At 34.4% G+C, this 20,453-nt stretch overlaps 1 protein-coding gene and 1 pseudogene across 2 annotated transcripts; one reads left to right on the forward strand and one right to left on the reverse strand.

Moving 5' to 3' along the window:
* The first annotated feature begins 1,413 nt into the window (after positions 1 to 1,413).
* On the forward strand, positions 1,414 to 3,413 carry LOC143251776 (nanos homolog 1-like). Its single transcript, XM_076503019.1, has 2 exons — positions 1,414 to 1,465; positions 2,807 to 3,413. Exons 1-2 carry the CDS (start codon positions 1,414 to 1,416, stop codon positions 3,097 to 3,099), a joined length of 345 nt encoding a protein of 114 aa, XP_076359134.1. The 3' UTR covers positions 3,100 to 3,413.
* A 938-nt stretch (positions 3,414 to 4,351) lies between these two features.
* LOC143254004 (eukaryotic translation initiation factor 2 subunit 1-like) lies at positions 4,352 to 19,564 on the reverse strand (annotated as a pseudogene). Its single transcript, XR_013029928.1, has 8 exons — positions 19,417 to 19,564; positions 17,822 to 18,060; positions 15,629 to 15,708; positions 11,960 to 12,105; positions 10,663 to 10,769; positions 6,888 to 6,985; positions 6,048 to 6,191; positions 4,352 to 5,796 (listed from the first exon to the last, which is right to left on the reverse strand). The product of XR_013029928.1 is annotated as a eukaryotic translation initiation factor 2 subunit 1-like (transcript).
* Positions 19,565 to 20,453: the final 889 nt, after the last annotated feature.

The following is a 20,453-nucleotide window of genomic DNA, read 5'->3' on the forward strand; positions in this document are numbered from 1 at the left end:
ATAGCTTTGTGCGAAATTCAAAAAACAAACAAGCCAAGCGTTGTAATAGACAAAAGTGTAAAATTATTATGCAAATCCTATCGGTCATGAAAAAAAACAAACAATTTATACGTAAAATTGTGTGTTTACCACAGAGTATAAAGTGAAAAAAAACAAAACACGTACATATACTTTATTTTTATAACAGTAATATTATGATAGTAATTTTGATTTTAGACTGGGGGTTTCAGAAAAACGTTTTCTCTTCACCCTCAACCCGTGAGAAAAAGATTTATATTTACATGGGAGAGGTAAAAATACAGAATGACACTTTTACACGCAATGTTTTGGGCGAGCAAAACAAGGAAGTAAAACGAAGACGGCATTCGCTCGCGACCGCGATTGGGAAATAGCTTGTTTGTTTGTTTTCTGAATTTCACGCAAAGCTACTCGAACGCTATCTGCTCTAGCCGTCCCTAATTTAGCAGTGTAAGACTAGAGGGAAGGCAGCTAGTCATTACCACCCACCGCCAACTCTTGGGCTACTCTTTTACCAATGAATAGTGGGATTGATCGTACATTATAACGCCCCCACGGCTGAAAGGGCGAGCATGTTTGGTGTGACGGGGAATTGAACTCACGCCCCTCGGATTACGAGTCGAACGCCTTAACCAATCTGGCCATGCCGGGGCCTTTGAGAAATAGCACAAAAACAAGAGGTGGATATATATCTTATATCCAGAATTTTGTTGTGGGAAAAAAACAAACGGGAATGACCCGAGAAAAACCCACTTTTACACGGACGTCGAATATTTCTAAGTGCCTGAGTTATGACTGAAATGAAGGAAATACATTATTATTACAGATATAATATTGAAACTAGCGAATGTTCTGCTAGCACTGAACATTATTGTGTTACTGTGTTTCTTGTATTAGATATCCGTATATCTTTCAGCTAATTTTTAAAAGTTTTCCGAGAAGCTAGATAAGTATATTTAACGAATCTAGGTAATTCAGTGTACTAGTCAGAAAGCTGCTCGAATCAGTTGATTTTGTAGTGTTTTGAGCTTACCGATTAGATTAATGAACATATAATTAGTAATTACAACAATGAAAGGACTGCAGTTATAATAAGATAAAATGATTCACGTGACCTTAAAGCCACGCCTCTTTATTTTGTAACCAATCAAGAAACTAATCGGTTGTGATTGGTCAACCTTCAACGCCAACTCACAAATAAGGTTGTTGTGTGGTGTTTTAAGTTAGCGATAATCTAAAGAACGAGGCGAGTGCTGGAGAACCTGACTTACTCAGGTCTCGCAAAACACCCGACGAAATCTCGATCAAAGAGACGATAATGGACGCGTTTAGATACGGTCTCCCAGTTGATTTGTCAACGCTTTATCCACCATCAATCTGTCTCTCGTGGACGAAATGCAGAAGTTGTTGAGTTCCTTAGAAACCATGAGTATTCAACACCAAATGAGTAAGTTATGAACCTTTCGTTCGCTCAAATTCGTAAAAAACCCCCAACAATCTCAGTTCTACCCTAATTTATAAAAAGGTCTTCTTAATTTACGATCTTGACTAGTGTTACGAGGTGTAAAAGAAGGTATGCTACTGACGTTCAAAAGTTACTATTACGAAATATGAGTTGGGTTTTGGTTTTACTGGTATTAAGCAGGCTTTTCGTCAAATTAAAGAGTGAAGGTGATCCACCGAGAAATTAGATATTTATTATTGGCTCTGCGGCAGTTTCCATTGTTTACTATCATAAGTATTATAGTATGAAACGCAAAAGATCCCTATTCTAAACTTTAAGAATCTGTATCATAAACAAATATAACTTGTCAACTACGATTGCACAGATAGCCTAGCTGCTTTGTGCCATAAAACACTAAATCAACCAACCAGCCAACTACGATAGTAGGTTGCGAATCACTCCTACAATTTTAAACATTTTGGTAATCTACATGTCGCTTTTGACATACTTATCTTGCTTCAATCTTAACATTATAACTTGTTTTGAAATGCAACTTCTACAAATATCTCGATGGGTTTTCATATCTATAAAAGCAAAACAAAAATTATCTCTTATTGTGCCTACTTTGAACTCGAGGACGGGGTATCACAGGAACTGAACATATGACAACAACTTGATCCCTAAAAGTTACCTACCCGATGTCTTGTAGTTCCTTAAGGTAAGGACACCTACTCTGTGTGTCAAGTTTGGTCATACTAGCTCCAAAACTTTATACAACATAATGTTACTTAATATCGGGATAAAACGTAGCATGTGCTTTGCTATTTTTCTTCACCCAACTTTGTTGATTATGTTGGTACTTGTTTTCCGCGCGACTGTACATAGAAATCTGTTTGTGATCCAGATAGTCCACTATTCTAAAGATACGTTAAACTTAACTATTCATCACCCGGAGCCCACCAGTAAGCTATTCTGAATCGTTTATTAAAACTGAAAATCGGGTTTCGTTGCCCAGGGTGAGTGGAGCGTAGATAACTTATTACGTAATTTTGCGCCTAACGTTCATTGCGGTTAATGATGTGTAACCTATTTATTACAGTAACCCAATTGGTAGACATTTGTTTTGTTCACTCAACAGCCATAAATTTTTACTTTCAAAATTAAGCTTTTGTTTTTAAATAAAAGTTCTTATTTCACATATTTGAGCTCTTGAAACAACAAAGTATGATGTTAAAACAGAAGGCGGTAACAATAGAAAAGTCCATATTTTAGTTTTGTAAATTCCACGCTGCGCCACCTTCTAACTTCAAAGAGATTGTAATATTTATTTATTTTCAATTACAGATTACGTTCGCAGCGATTTTGTACAGAACGGAAAAGATTCCGATTTTTTAACTGTCCAGGGTCCAACCAATAAGCAACGACCTCCAAAAAAACGCAAGAAGAGGCCCCAAGAATGTGTATTTTGTAAAAACAATGGCGAAGAAGTGCGTTTTTACAAGAGTCATGTTCTGAGAAATACAAGTGGTAAGATCGTCTGTCCAATTTTGAGACGTTACAACTGTCCCATTTGTCAAAACGGAGGTGGAGACACCGCCCACACAATAAGATACTGCCCTAAAAATAAGTTCAAGTGACTTTCGTTGAATTTTAATTGTCTAGCGTGACGGGGTAGCAGGACCGATCTATTGACTGCTTGTTATCATGCGAATATATTAATTTGTTAATGTACAAAAAAAACAACAATATCGTAACTTGGTTTAGGCCAATTCACGTTTTTGATACGAATATATATAGAAGTTTTTGATATATTATTCGAATTACTTAATTTCTGTTGTGCATATTGGTTTATAGAAAACATTTTGATACTAGAAATAAACAATTATTGTTTGTTTTTTTTATTGGATGTAGTGTTTCGCTTTGTTTTTTTTAATATTAGCGTTCCACTAACATAAACCGTATCTATAGTGCTTATTACTGTAGGTTACGGTTTTTTTAGAAAGCTAATGGAATGAAACGTTGAGAGTCTAATAAAATAAAACAACCATTTGACGTAATAAGGTCGTTTATTTCTAGTATTATTTTGATTAATACGATCGTTCAAAATGCGATGAAATCTTAATTTCAGTAACATTTTAAAGAATATCTCGTGCTTGTTTCTCGTCTGTATTCATTTAAGACTGAAGACAACTGTTATACATTTTTTGTTACAACTGGTACGTTTGTCGTCATTTTGAATCCTGAATTAATTTGTTTGTCCTTACTTTACAATATTCATTCCACCTTTTCGTGAAAGCACATCTTCGTTTTGTAGCCGTGTTCATATATCTTAAAAGTTTAACTTTTCAGTTTTCTATTTCAAGTTCCAAACTAAATTTTTTCTTTGTGTTTAACGATGAAATGACGTTTTCGGAAACAATAATCGATAAATTTCGGCAAAACTTCTTGACTTTACAATCTCCAGCCATTCATCCTAGTTTTTATCGCAGGAAATATACTGGTGTATGTTTTACTTTTTTGTTATATTTTTCACTTGCTATAAACTTCGTGTTTAATTTTAACGTAAAAAGCTACGTTATCAATTTACTACATCATTTTATTTGATGCGACAGAAGTGTAATTTTTTTTAAAAATTTCCTTTAAAACAACTGGTTAGTTCTTCCAGTGAAAATTAATTACACCAAGTGTTTTCGATATTATCTGGCCCATGTAAATCAGACATATTGCTTGTAAGAAGGTATATAGTTTTTTTTTTTTTTTTTAATTTTCATACTTCATAGTGAATTGTGCGAAGTGATTTTTGTTTTTGAGGAATAGTAGCCGTAGGAGAAACCGTGAATTTTTTGCTACTTACTCTCTCAAACTAGGCCTAAGAAGTAACAGTTGAAATATCGAAGACGTTTTTATTGTATGTATTACAAACATTCTATATTTCAGTTCCAATGGAATTGTTGTAAATTGTATTATTATTATTAAAACTACTTTAAATAATTAATTGACACTTTTTGTGTAAAATATTTTCTTAAACATAAATCGGAATTGGTTACTTACAGTTTTCAGGTTCTAGCGATGTTTTTACAGTTTTATAAATAAACGAACAGATGAGTTACAAGAACTAGGATGTGACAATAATAATTCACTCATTTCAAAAGCTGTAAGTATTATCCACCAGCGGTCAATGTTTAAAAGTTCGAGAACGTCTGTCCACAGTTCATTTAAAGATACTAAACTTAGTATTTGAAATACAAGTTTTCTTGAACATCTTTTTATGAACGTTAAAGCTTCTATCACACTATTATATGTTATAGAAGACAAATTACCGAAAATAACGAATTTTTTTGAACTCGGTAAAAGAAACATATCAAACTTTAATGGAGCTCACTGTAGTTACAGTAATATTTCTTTTGAGGGAATGGTACTTACAAGTTCGTAATCACTTAATAAATGGGGGATTTGACTATATATTATAAATTTAGATCGTAAACATAATTAAAAAATATCTTAAAACGAAAAAGATTACTTCTGTTGGTGAATGGTTCCATGAATATGAACTTTACTCCTAGAAAAACCACTTGGATATGACAGAAACCCTGCTTTTAAAACATCAAATAATTCATGAAGGAGAGATTCCTAACATAATTTCTTTCCTGGTTTTATAAAACGTTGGAATCTAATTGGGGTCAGGTTAGGAAGGGGTATGTTACTTCAATAATTACACAGCTATATCCTTGTCTGGGATTTGTGATCCTTTGGTGTTTCAACCTTTGTGTGCAATAAGGAACACCTTCCACAACAATAAAACAAGCATTTTAAATAGTATTTTTCTAACAATAGGTGGAGTTAAAACTCGCTACAGTACAATATTCTGTACAAGTAAAACAAAAAGATTTAGTTATTCAGTGTAAGAAAAACAATACAGGGTTTGAAACTAAATGCAGTAAGGTCAATTATGTAACGTATCTGGTGCTTCACGTACTCCTAACAATTCAAACGTTCACTCTCGGTGAAGATAACTGAATATTTTTGATAGGTATTTTATTCATCATTTCCTGGTGAATATCTTTAAACTCCAATAGTGGACACCTGTATTTAATACAATTAGGAAAAAAACAAAACCCTTAACAATTTAGAATATTTTAACCAAGTGGGACTGTTCTGTAGTAAAATCTGAAATGTTTTAACACCTTAATCTATGGTTGGTCCTCTCCTTCATCTTCGCCTTCGCTTCCAGCTTCTTCGTCATCATCATCCCCTGCCACCTCAGCATTGGCCATTTCTAGTCTTTCCAGTTGCTTAGCAAGTTCCACTTCATCAGTTTCAGTTACCACCTTTGGCTAAATCAAATAAACATATCTTTACAGAGGTTGACATTAGTAATAGATGAAATAAACTAGTACCGAACTTCAGAAATGCTGATAAATTTCCTAATCCTAAAATGCTACTACATGTAAGTTATTTTCATTTAACCTTAATAAGTGAATAACATTATGAAGTAACATTTACTAAATGTATAAATAACTAATCTTAATGTCTCCACGACACAGAACTCTTGATGGTAAATACGTATCCTTAAGTGTTTACGTACTGGGTTTTTGACGTGAAACACACCACCAGAGGTCTGAATAGCTTCTTGTATCTTGTCAATGGCTTCACTCAGTGCTTTTAAACCATCTGGCCGTTCCATGGTAGTTGTGGTGATAACATATAGTGGAGGTGCTATTAGATTGATCTAAATTAATATATAAAAACAGCTAGATAAACCCTCTATATCACCACTATTATTAAACTAATGTATCAACTTCTCAGAAACACCCTGAATTTTAAGAATCCTCATTTCAATGTTTAAAGTTTTATTAACCTACAAGGAAGTTACTGATTATTATAATCTATCTCAACTTAAATTGTTTGTGTGAAACTAAAATTGAAAGTGACAGATCTCTACTTAGGTTTTTGTAAAGTGGTGGATAAACTTTACAATCTAGTTAAAATAATCTTTACGTGAAGCTAAAATTGACTTCTGAAAACCAATCAAACATGGAAAGTTTCCTAAGTAAAATTCAACATGTTGGTTGTTCTGTAAAACAAATCAAATAAGGAAACCTCTGTAATACATCAAACACACGTTCATGTCACGATAAAAGTATAGGAGTGCTTGTTATTCATATAACAATTTATAGTACATTTTTATGTTTTTCATTGTACTGCTTTTACATAAGAAAATAAAGATGGTAAGCCTCACTATATAATTTTTATGAGAAAAACATACAGCATAGATATAAAAAACCTACCAAAGAGAGTGACTGCTAGCCAGCCACTTCACACATTAATTCTATATCTACTTAAATTACCTCCAATAGTCAGTAATATATTAATACAGATATAACTAAGCTGACAACTTAGAGCTAGCTAAACACGAGTTTCCTACTTTGACAGGCATACATTCCGTTGAACAGTTTATTCCAGCACGTAAAGCATTTTTCACAGCATCAATCCCTTCGTATCCATAACAAGAAACTTCAATATCTATGAACAAAACATCACAATTACCAATGAAGAAAAACAAGTCAGATTATCGAATTACTGCTCAAGCCTAATCATGAAAATCTGAATTTAGAAATTTCAAAACTTTGGATGTCCACACATTAGAAGTTTTACAAACTTTAAGAATTGAATCCATTTTATAAAGAGACAGAAAAATGGCTTGTGTCTGTAAATACAGGGTGGGTAAGAAATTCCGTTTTTCCAATCATCACAATGTGTTATAAAGAATAAAAAATCTGGTAATAGGTGTATTGAGTGAGGGCCTTTTTTATCTGGAAAGGTATAAAGGTCATTCACATAAAAAATTATGGAAAAATTTACAAGGAAGACAATGTTCATAGGGTAATATTTGTGTGATAAAAGTTTGTACTGACATATTTAACATAAGTTTCAGAATATGACTGACTTTCTAATGAAGATATTGCGGTAGGTAAAAACCTTTTGTACACAAATTCTAAATATCCCATACCTTCTTCATAATTGTGAAAAATTAACTTTTTACTTCCCCGACACGACACCCATGCTTCAAAAATGAGCCAAGGGTTGTAGGACAAGTAATCATGCTCCAAAGAAACCATCTTTTTCTTGTGACAATGCTCCCCTGTGAGACCAGCTCATTACAGGAAGTACTCTACAGAGACCAGGTTAAGCTCATTATAGGAAGTACTCTACAGAGACCAGGTTAAGCTCATTATAGGAAGTACTCTACAGAGACCAGGTTAAGCTCATTATAGGAAGTACTCTACAGAGACCAGGTTAAGCTCATTACAGGAAGTACTCTACAGATACCAGGTTAAGCTCATTACAGGAAGTACTCTACAGAGACCAGGTTAAGCTCATTATAGGAAGTACTCTACAGAGACCAGGTTGAGCTCATTACAGGAAGTACTCTACAGAGACCAGGTTAAGCTCATTACAGGAAGTACTCTACAGAGACCAGGTTAAGCTCATTATAGGAAGTACTCTACAGAGACCAGGTTAAGCTCATTACAGGAAGTACTCTACAGAGACCAGGTTAAGCTCATTACAGGAAGTACTCTACAGAGACCAGGTTAAGCTCATTACAGGAAGTACTCTACAGAGACCAGGTTAAGCTCATTACAGGAAGTACTCTACAGAGACCAGGTTAAGCTCATTACAGGAAGTACTCTACAGAGACCAGGTTAAGCTCATTACAGGAAGTACTCTACAGAGACCAGGTTAAGCTCATTACAGGAAGTACTCTACAGAGACCAGGTTAAGCTCATTACAGGAAGTACTCTACAGAGACCAGGTTAAGCTCATTACAGGAAGTACTCTACAGAGACCAGGTTAAGCTCATTACAGGAAGTACTCTACAGAGACCAGGTTAAGCTCATTACAGGAAGTACTCTACAGAGACCAGGTTAAGCTCATTACAGGAAGTACTCTACAGAGACCAGGTTAAGCTCATTATAGGAAGTACTCTATAGAGACCAGGTTAAGCTCATTATAGGAAGTACTCTATAGAGACCAGGTTAAGCTCATTACAGGAAGTACTCTACAGAGACCAGGTTAAGCTCATTACAGGAAGTACTCTACAGAGACCAGGTTAAGCTCATTACAGGAAGTACTCTACAGAGACCAGGTTAAGCTCATTACAGGAAGTACTCTACAGAGACCAGGTTAAGCTCATTACAGGAAGTACTCTACAGGTTAAGCTCATTACAGGAAGTACTCTACAGGTTAAGCTCATTACAGGAGACCAGGTTAAGCTCATTACAGGAAGTACTCTACAGAGACCAGGTTAAGCTCATTACAGGAAGTACTCTACAGGTTAAGCTCATTACAGGAAGTACTCTATAGAGACCAGGTTAAGCTCATTATAGGAAGTACTCTACAGAGACCAGGTTAAGCTCATTATAGGAAGTACTCTACAGGTTAAGCTCATTACAGGAAGTACTCTACAGGTTAAGCTCATTACAGGAAGTACTCTACAGAGACCAGGTTAAGCTCATTACAGGAAGTACTCTACAGGTTAAGCTCATTACAGGAAGTACTCTATAGGGACCAGGTTAAGCTCATTATAGGAAGTACTCTACAGAGACCAGGTTAAGCTCATTATAGGAAGTACTCTACAGAGACCAGGTTAAGCTCATTATAGGAAGTACTCTACAGAGACCAGGTTAAGCTCATTACAGGAAGTACTCTACAGAGACCAGGTTAAGCTCATTACAGGAAGTACTCTACAGAGACCACGTTAAGCTCATTACAGGAAGTACTCTACAGAGACCAGGTTAAGCTCATTATAGGAAGTACTCTACAGAGACCAGGTTAAGCTCATTACAGGAAGTACTCTATAGAGACCAGGTTAAGCTCATTACAGGAAGTACTCTACAGAGACCAGGTTAAGCTCATTATAGGAAGTACTCTACAGAGACCACGTTAAGCTCATTACAGGAAGTACTCTACAGAGACCAGGTTAAGCTCATTATAGGAAGTACTCTACAGAGACCAGGTTAAGCTCATTATAGGAAGTACTCTACAGAGACCAGGTTAAGCTCATTACAGGAAGTACTCTACAGAGACCAGGTTAAGCTCATTACAGGAAGTACTCTACAGAGACCAGGTTAAGCTCATTACAGGAAGTACTCTATAGAGACCAGGTTAAGCTCATTACAGGAAGTACTCTACAGAGACCAGGTTAAGCTCATTACAGGAAGTACTCTACAGAGACCACGTTAAGCTGATTACAGGAAGTACTCTATAGAGACCAGGTTAAGCTCATTACAGGAAGTACTCTACAGAGACCAGGTTAAGCTCATTACAGGAAGTACTCTACAGAGACCAGGTTAAGCTCATTACAGGAAGTACTCTACAGAGACCAGGTTAAGCTCATTACAGGAAGTACTCTACAGAGACCACGTTAAGCTCATTACAGGAAGTACTCTACAGAGACCACGTTAAGCTCATTACAGGAAGTACTCTACAGAGACCAGGTTAAGCTCATTATAGGAAGTACTCTACAGAGACCAGGTTAAGCTCATTACAGGAAGTACTCTCAGGTTAAGCTCATTACAGGAAGTCCTCTACAGGTTAAGCTCATTACAGGAAGTCCTCTACAGAGACCACGTTAAGCTCATTACAGGAAGTACTCTACAGAGACCACGTTAAGCTCATTATAGGAAGTACTCTACAGAGACCACGTTAAGCTCATCACAGGAAGTACTCTACAGAGACCAGGTTATGCTCATTATAGGAAGTACTCTACAGAGACCAGGTTAAGCTTATTACAGGAAGTACTCTACAGAGACCAGGTTAAACTCATTACAGGAAGTACTCTACAGAGACCAGGTTAAGCTCATTACAGGAAGTACTCTACAGAGACCAGGTTAAGCTCATTACAGGAAGTACTCTACAGAGACCAGGTTAAGCTCATTACAGGAAGTACTCTATAGAGACCAGGTTAAGCTCATTACAGGAAGTACTCTACAGAGACCAGGTTAAGCTCATTATAGGAAGTACTCTACAGAGACCACGTTAAGCTCATTACAGGAAGTACTCTACAGAGACCAGGTTAAGCTCATTACAGGAAGTACTCTACAGGTTAAGCTCATTACAGGAAGTACTCTACAGGTTAAGCTCATTACAGGAAGTACTCTACAGGTTAAGCTCATTACTGGAAGTACAAACTAAATTACCAGCTCTTATTTTGACAGACTGAGGAGTAAGACGCTGATTAATGTTGTTCACAAGAACCTCTTTGGTCTTTTCATCAAGGTTGCATTCATCCAGTATGGACGGGTCACTGGAAAGAAACAAAATGCACTGTTTGGTTAACGAAAATGAATTAAAAACCCTATAGGTTGAGCTATCGGATTTTTATTTTATCCTGAGCGTTCTTGAAGTGACGCGGTTTTTTAACATCACAAATGGTTAATAAAAATTTCACAGAATTAAAACACTTAGTGGTTTACACTATTTATTAAAAACATAAATATTTGTTATCACCATAATAAGGTACAATAAACCATCACCACACATTAAACCAATGGATGTGTTCTTTCCTATAGAATGTTAAAACCTGGTATTTTAATTACAAGGATGAAATGACAGCCAACAAACAACTAATAAAAACAACTGAAGACTTTTACATACTTCTCTAAAATTGTTGATTTAAGACTGAACTTAGACATGCAAAATAACATTTTGATATCTGAAAATAAAGAAACAAAGAAAATTGGCTTTTAAACTAGGTATCAAAAATTATCTTGGGTCAACCAAGCATTTTATTTGTTGTATCTAACTGTCTTAACTATCACACTGTTATGTTTCATATTTCTTTACACTGTTATGTGCATATTGTTTGTCTCAAGTTGTAAGTCCACATAAGTATGCCTGTTTGTTCGCCACTATTTATTCAACAACAACCAACTTAAGTTAAATAATTATCTAAACAAATAAATTTATTTTTTTGTAAACATTTCTGTGTTCACTACAGAATATTTGCATGTGGTCTACAAATGGTTTGCCAGTTAGTATTGCTGTGACATGTTTTAAAGTTTTTTTTTAGTTTGCTATTAAGGACAAAGGTGACCAATGGACAATCTGTGCCATGTGTACAGAGTATATTGATACCTAATCCTGGACGGCCAGGTGGGTTAACGCGTTCAACTCATAATGTGAGGGTCGTGGGTTCAAATCTCTGTCACACTAAAAATGCTCGCCCTTTCAGCCATGGGGGCATTATAATGTTATGGTCAATCCTACTATTAGTTAGTAAAAGAGTAGCCCAAGAGTTGGTGGTGGGCGGTGATAACTAGCTTCCTTCCCTCTAGTCTTACACTGCTAAATTAGGGACGGCTAGTGCAGATAGCCCTTGTGTCACTTTGCGTAAAATTAAAAAAAAAGAAAAAAGCATCATAAGTTCTCAGGATTACCAGTAGGTGCAGTGACGAAACATCAAAGTTACAAATAATCGACACAGTTTTAACTTACGATACGGCGTGCTTGAAAACATCGTAAGAACTTGCAGCTTTCTTAAACTTTTCATCAAAATACCAAGCAGTCTTCTTGTAGAGGTTCTCCAGCTGTTGGTCATCATAACCCAATATCCCTGCTACATGTCTTAAAATGCTGTTCACCTAGAAATGTAATGGGATTATTAGTACTGATGTTACTGACCTCAAAGAATTTTTTAACATCAGACATTTGTCCATCTTCTTACAGCTCAGTCTTCCCTTAAACTGTGACAGAATACATTGTTTGGTAAGATCAACCTCTGAATTTCATTTTAACAGTTAATTTAAAGAATTGTTATTCATTAAAAATATTACACTGTTTTGTTGTCATAAGATTTTTTTTTTTTCAGGAAGAGGCTTCAGTCTCATTTCGATCACTTATTTGGATCAACTTAGTTTGCTGGTGTAGATGACGTTTTTAAGATGTTATGAAACATCTGCAGGTTCTCGCATATTCCATACACTCCTCAGATCGCAGGTACTTCCATTTTACTGATAAATTATCAGTGAACTGTCGTTAGGCTAACCAGAACTTACTCAAGGTTATACTGGACTTGCTGTTTAATTCTGAAATCCCACCACATAAACAGAACATTTTTACATCACACAAGATAATTTCAACATCTTCCCACTTCTTTAAAATAAACCCACAATAACCAACTGAAACAACACACTTTTAAAATGAATTGTGTATATTTATTTAAATTTTGTAACCATCAGTAACAACACTATCCTTATATTAACAATAATAAAAGGCTTAGCTCAATATAATTCAACTCATGCCAGTACTGTTACTATAAACAATCAATACACTTTTCTAAACAGTAAACTACTTACATAAAGGGTTTTATAATTCAACTCATGCCAGTACTGTTACTATAAACAATCAATACACTTTTCTAAACAGTAAACTACTTACATAAAGGGTTTTATAATTCAACTCATGCCAGTACTGTTACTATAAACAATCAATACACTTTTCTAAACAGTAAACTACTTACATAAAGGGTTTTATAATTCAACTCATGCCAGTACTGTTACTATAAACAATCAATACACATTTCTAAACAGTAAACTACTTACATAAAGGGTTTTTCTGGATATGGACAAGAAATCAGCACCTCTGTCAAAGTTATACAGAGATTAAATAAAGTTATTAAGAGTAGACAGCCACTATACCAGGATCTGACCAACCATGAATACTGGTTAGCCACTATACCAGGATCTGACCAACCATGAATAACGGTTAGCCACTATACCAGGATCTGACCAACCATGAGTACTGGTTAGCCACTATACCAGGATCTGACCAACCATGAATATTGGTTAGCCACAATACCAGAATCTGGCCAACCATGAATATTGGTCAGCCACAATACCAGAATCTGGCCAACCATGAGCACTGGTTAGCCACGACACCAAAATCTGGCCAACCATGAGCACTGGTTAGCCACGACACCAGAATCTGGCCAACCATGAGCACTGGTTAGCCACGACACCAGAATCTGGCCAACCATGAGCACTGGTTAGCCACGACACCAGAATCTGGCCAACCATGAGCACTGGTTAGCCACGACACCAGAATCTGGCCAACCATGAGCACTGGTTAGCCACGACACCAGAATCTGGCCAACCATGAGCACTGGTTAGCCACGACACCAGAATCTGGCCAACCATGAATAGTGGTTAGTCACAACACCAGAATCTGGCCAACCATGAATAGTGGTTAGCCACAACACCAGAATCTGGCCAACCATGAATAGTGGTTAGCCACAACACCAGAATCTGGCCAACCATGAATAGTGGTTAGTCATAACACCAGAATCTGGCCAACCATGAATACTGGTTAGCCACAACACCAGAATCTGGCCAACCATGAGCACTGGTTAGCCACAACACCAGAATCTGGCCAACCATGAGCACTGGTTAGCCACAACACCAGAATCTGGCCAACCATGAATATTGGTTAGCCACAACACCAGAATCTGGCCAACCATGAATATTGGTTAGCCACAACACCAGAATCTGGCCAACCATGAATATTGGTTAGCCACAACACCAGAATCTGGCCAACCATGAGCACTGGTTAGCCACAACACCAGAATCTGGCCAACCATGAATAGTGGTTAGTCATAACACCAGAATCTGACCAACACCACCTTTACTGATTGAATTGTCACTTTCCAAGGAGCAAAAAAAAAAACTATATCAAATACATAATAACATCAGAAGATTCATAATACATTATAACATTAGAAGATTCATAATACATTAGTTCAACCTTTTGTAAAATAACCTAATACAGTATACATTAGTTCAACCTTTTGTAAAATAGCCTAATACAGTATACATTAGTTCAACCTTTTGTAAAATAACCTAATACAGTATACATTAGTTCAACCTTTTGTAAAATAACCTAATACAGTATACATTAGTTCAACCTTTTGTAAAATAGCTTAATACAGTATACATTAGTTCAACCTTTTGTAAAATAGCCTAATACAGTATACATTAGTTCAACCTTTTGTAAAATAGCCTAATACAGTATACATTAGTTCAACCTTTTGTAAAATAACCTAATACAGTATACATTAGTTCAACCTTTTGTAAAATAGCCTAATACAGTATACATTAGTTCAACCTTTTGTAAAATAGCCTAATACAGTATACATTAGTTCAACCTTTTGTAAAATAACCTAATACAGTATACATTAGTTCAACCTTTTGTAAAATAGCCTAATACAGTATACATTAGTTCAACCTTTTGTAAAATAGCCTAATACAGTATACATTAGTTCAACCATTTGTAAAATAGCCTAATACAGTATACATTAGTTCAACCTTTTGTAAAATAGCCTAATACAGTATACATTAGTTCAACCTTTTGTAAAATAGCCTAATACAGTATACATTAGTTCAACCTTTTGTAAAATAGCCTAATACAGTATACATTAGTTCAACCTTTTGTAAAATAACCTAATACAGTATACATTAGTTCAACCTTTTGTAAAATAACCTAATACAGTATACATTAGTTCAACCTTTTGTAAAATAGCCTACAACTAATCATAACAAAGTATTCATTTTTACTCTGTAAACCTATTTATATTATGGACAATAAGTTACACACAGTTTGCAAACATTATACATTTTAAACTAGGATGCAATATAGATAATATACATGATGAATGTATTACAGGACTCTGGTCACTTACTACAATATAAACATTAATTATGTATTTATTACAGGACTCTGGTCACTTACTACAATACAAACATTAATTATGTAATTATTACAGGACTCTGGTCACTTCTTACTACAATACAAACATTAATTATGTAATTATTACAGGACTCTGGTCACTTCCTACTACAATACAAACATTAATTATGTATTTATCACAGGACTCTGGTCACTTCTTACTACAATATAAACATTAATTATGTATTTATTACAGGACTCTGGTCACTTCCTACTACAACACAAACATTAATTATGTATTTATCACAGGACTCTGGTCACTTCTTACTACAACACAAACATTAATTATGTATTTATCACAGGACTCTGGTCACTTCTTACTACAATATAAACATTAATTATGTATTTATTACAGGACTCTGGTCACTTCCTACTTGTACTTACAGCTTTTGCCTTAGCAAACTTTTCTTCACATTTCACGATATCTTCTGGTGAAACACGTCTTTTCGACAAGTCAATATATCCTACATTTAAATAATGTAATTAACATTTTTTTTCTTCAACAAATATTTTTCAATTCATATGGAACTACAGAGCATAATAAGAATGTGGGTGAGCCATTAGTATGATGTGAAACTACACACTTGTACACATTTCATAGTAAAGTGCAATAGGTGTAATTAAAACAGTTTATGTTGTCTTATCTAATGGTTATCATTGTTTCATGTTCTCTCAGCTAAACAAGTGAAAATTTATTTATAAATCAGAAAACATTTTTTAACAGAATGATAGTCAGCAATGGAAAGAAGTGATGACAATTAGGGGCCCTGTCCCCCTCACCAATATGATGTGAAACTACACACTTGTACACATTTCATAGTAAAGTGCAATAGGTGTAATTAAAACAAAGTTTATGTTGTCTTATCTAATGGTTATCATTGTTTCATGTTCTCTCAGCTAAACAAGTGAAAATTTATTTATAAATCAGAAAACATTTTTTAACAGAATGATAGTCAGCAATGGAAAGAAGTGATGACAATTAGGGGCCCTGTCCCCCTCACCAATAACTATGCATACAAATTCATCCATTTTGGTGAGTGAAATATTTATTGCTAAACACATGATAGGCATGTGCATTGATGTGATTTATTTGTATTTCAATTCTGATGCCAGGCACTGATTTTAATGTTATATTTGGATGAATTCTCAAACAATGCATTGTACTGGCACTTGAACTAATAAATTACCAAGTTGTTTTTATATCATTCACTACCAGTGATGTTTGTACATTACATCACACTGAATAATGTTAGGTTTTCTTGTTGTTAAAACACTCAGTATGTAAAATAAAATAAGATAAAATTATTCACTTCCTATACAAGGCACTTAAGTAACCACAGCAGTAATTAATGAAGCTAACCATGATGTTGATGGCAGGTTTAGTCATGTGACTCATTTGGGACCCTGTAACCAACAAAGATGTGGACACACAAATTAACTGTTTGATATACAACTTAGGAAAATTATACAAGAACCCAATAGGCCTATATGACCCGTTAACAGTAATTCAATGGTAATAAATACCTTGTTCTTTGATAAGTACAAAATGCAATTATGTGTTTGTGAAATATGAGGTATTATGCTATGACAACTAGCTAGAACATCCAGGCTATCAAACTAGTAAGTAGAAATAGTTGGTACAAAGAAAAGCTTATTGCAACTGTTGAAATATTCAATGAGGAAGTTTATGAGAAACAGACTATTTCAACACGACCTTTTAAAGTTCAAACAGTGAATCCCACTTGTAATCATACATGTACCTCTATACTCCTGTACATAACTACTTTACAGATACCAACATTCACTTTTCTCAATCTATTTTCATAAACCCACAGTTTAAAGTTAGCTTACGTTGTTAAACACAGTAAAATCATTATACTTGTGTGGTGATGACTAATGTTTTGATGCATAGACTTCCTACAAATTCTTGCAATAAACCTTGCAGTTTCCTGTGTAGCAATGCAATGCTAGATGTACACCATTTCTCTGATGAAGATCTGGCAAGTTTTGAGAAATTACCATGTTTTAGCACATATTTTATTCAAGTTTTTATTCTGAGGTTCACCAAATGTACCATCTATCTACGACACTAGTCATACTGTTTCTAGAATTACTGTTTTGTACTGGTTGAAAGTTGTTTATGAAAAAGATGAGACAGATTTCAGTTAACTGTTGATGATGGATTTTATGATTTATTATATCTTACAGGCAGGAAGGATTTTAAAGAATTACTCATGATTCACGAAGTGCTTTCACTGTAGGGTCCATCAAAGATGACAATAACCCCATTTTTTAACTTCCAACTAACCCTAATTCCTCAAACAACACATTTCCTTCTTTGTCAATAATAAATGTACAAACTTTAAATCAAAATAATGTTTAAAAAGGAAAACAACCACTGAGGACAAGGAAACTTGTGTAACTACAGCATACCAGTAGCAGTTCCATAACAAATGTTTCTTTTAATTATTTCTTCTTGTAACAGATTTGCTAATGAGGTTCTGGAAAATGAAAAATACCTTAAAACTTCACCAAGAATTATAATAGATTTGCTCCTTAAAGGTATATTATTTTTACCTTTATCTTTGTCCACCCTGATAACTACCACACATTCACTTCGGCCCACTCTGATCAACTTGTTGATGGATCTAATTCGTCGTCGTGACAACTCAGACAGGAGGATCATCCCTCAATATTGTTGTACTCTAAAAGATGCACATAAGCACCCATTTCGGCAATTGATCGAACATTTACCATGACAACATCTTCAATTTCTGGGTACCGCTGGCTGTAGAATCGACACGACAGGGGCATGGCTTAAAATGAAATAATCCTGTGACTCAGATATATTTAAAAATCTGATGAAATCTACATTTATGTGAAGATACATTTGCATTTCATAATTTAATGATACAAAAAAAAATATTTTGGTGACCAAGGTAAGCACAACAGTCAGTGAAAATATCATCAAGATACATTAACCTATTAATAACCATATATAACAAAGAGAAAATCTCTTCTGTAGATTGGAGTTCATCACACACAAGTAACTTCTGTCCTAAATACCAAGTATTTGAGAATTTTCAGTAATACATAATGACCTACTTTATAAAAAATGTATGTCATTAGAAACTGTAATAAAAAATAATATGAAAGAAGGGTTTTGTAATTCTAATTTATTGAAGCAATGTGCCAAGCAACTACATAAAGATTGTGGTAACAAGTGCCATATGGAATTACACTTGGCAATATTACATTGCATAAAAGCAAAATATGCCTTTAATTGTTCTAAATTACACTATACATAATAAATGTGCCAAAAACCACTATGCATAATACATGACATAGTTACTAACAAAACAAACCTAGATAACAAATGATTTTAAGTTTAAAGCAAATTTTTCAGTTTCAAAACACTTTCTTTTTCATAATTTTCAATTTCTCGAGCTCTGACTGTTTGATGTAAACATAATTAACTTTAAAGGGTAATTAATGTATTGTTTATTACAGTACTTTGACTTGAATAATTTTATTCTGACTAAAGCATAAATGTTGAGATTGTTTTTTAAATATTATTACAATTATGTTTTATTTATTTATGAAAGTGAAATTACAAGTTATTATTAACTAATACTGTAAACAGCACACTAGAATACTTCCCGTAAGTACTGGATAAATAAAAACTTACACTTTATGAAGTTTCTCACAAAACTGAATGTAGATATACATATAAAAAGTTTATACACAGGGGTTAGGCTTAGGCAGATTTTTACAGAGGCTTAATTTTATAATTAACATTTTCCAACTCATTCTTTAAAAATAATTTCAATTTCACATCTTAACAAAAGTAATACCAGTAGCACTAAGCAATACTAAAGCTACACCCTGGTTATATTGTATAACAATTAGCAACAGTAATGTAGCCGTAGGTAAGTATTAACACATACATATATATATATGCAAATTACAATCAACATAATCCACAAAACATTAAGTAATGCCACTGTAATAATACACTTTACATGGTTTATACTAACACTATTAACAGTATTACAGTAGGCCAATTTAACGAGCCAATTATCCGGTACAGTACGTCAGAAGATATATATATACATGTAATTTGCAATATTTTGAAGTTTTTACTAGAAAATATATCTGATAAAGTATTTTACCTGCAACAATAATCACGTAGACTTTTTGTTATATCTCAAAACAATAATGATCAAATATTAAATAAGGTACCAAAAAATGTAACCATGTGGCAAGATCGAGATCAAGGAAGAAATAATTTTCGCCTGCCGGTAAAAATTAAAACTACCTAATTTTCATTATTTTCCTGATTACAAACAAGTGTAGTGACAGTGAATGTCAGAAAACCTTACAACCTATTTTATTCATTCAACGTTCCAGTTTTACATCTTCATCAGGAGTATATAAATTATTAAATTACCTTCTCACTCAAATTTATTTCTATAATTTGCTTAATATTTCATTAAATACGTGAAGTAATATTTTCCTCTGATTGCAAGTTGGTATAGAGTAGTATTTTTCCTGGCTGACAAAATATTTAACTGCAAAGTCTTAGTTTCACTGAATTCTGCCAGTGGTAATTTATTTTGCAATGTCTGAAATGAAAAAACAAAAACGAATTGAGTTTGACGGCTTCTTGACAGTTTGTTTGGTTTGAATTTCGCACAAAGCAACTAATTTAGCTTTGTCCCTAATTGTCCCCCAGCCGTCCCTAATTTAGCAATGTAAGACAAGATGGAAGGCAGCTAGTCGTCACCATCCACCGCCAACTCTGGGGCTACTCTTTTACCAACGAGTAGTGGGATTGACCGTAACTTTATAACGTACCCAAGACTAAAAGGACGAGCATGTTTGGTGCGACGGTGATTCGAACTCGCGACTCTCAAATTATAAATCGAGCGCCTTAACGACCTGGCCACTTCAGGATAGCAGTACATTATCAAAACATCTCTTATTGATTACTTTATATGGGCGTCAGCGTGTGAAAATTTATTGTGACAGTACATGTGTATAGAAATACAAATGTGAAAATAAATATGTGTTGTTTTCAGCATACATTAGCATTAGGTAAAATCAATCATTAGTGTTGTATAACTCGAATCAATTACAGAAATAACAACAATAATAATCACCATGACCATGGAAATAAAAATATGTGTTGTGTATTTTCTTATAGCAA

The sequence above is a fragment of the Tachypleus tridentatus genome, chromosome 6 (assembly GCF_004210375.1).
Source record: "Tachypleus tridentatus isolate NWPU-2018 chromosome 6, ASM421037v1, whole genome shotgun sequence".
Lineage (NCBI taxonomy): Eukaryota > Metazoa > Arthropoda > Merostomata > Xiphosura > Limulidae > Tachypleus > Tachypleus tridentatus.

Coding starts and splice junctions, on each gene's coding strand:
- LOC143251776 (XM_076503019.1), top strand. CDS start 1,414: ATGCAGAAGTTGTTGAGTTCCTTAGAAACCATGAGTATTCAACACCAA. Junction 1,466..2,806: donor GAGTATTCAACACCAAATGA/GTAAGTTATGAA, acceptor TTTCAATTACAG/ATTACGTTCGCAGCGATTTT.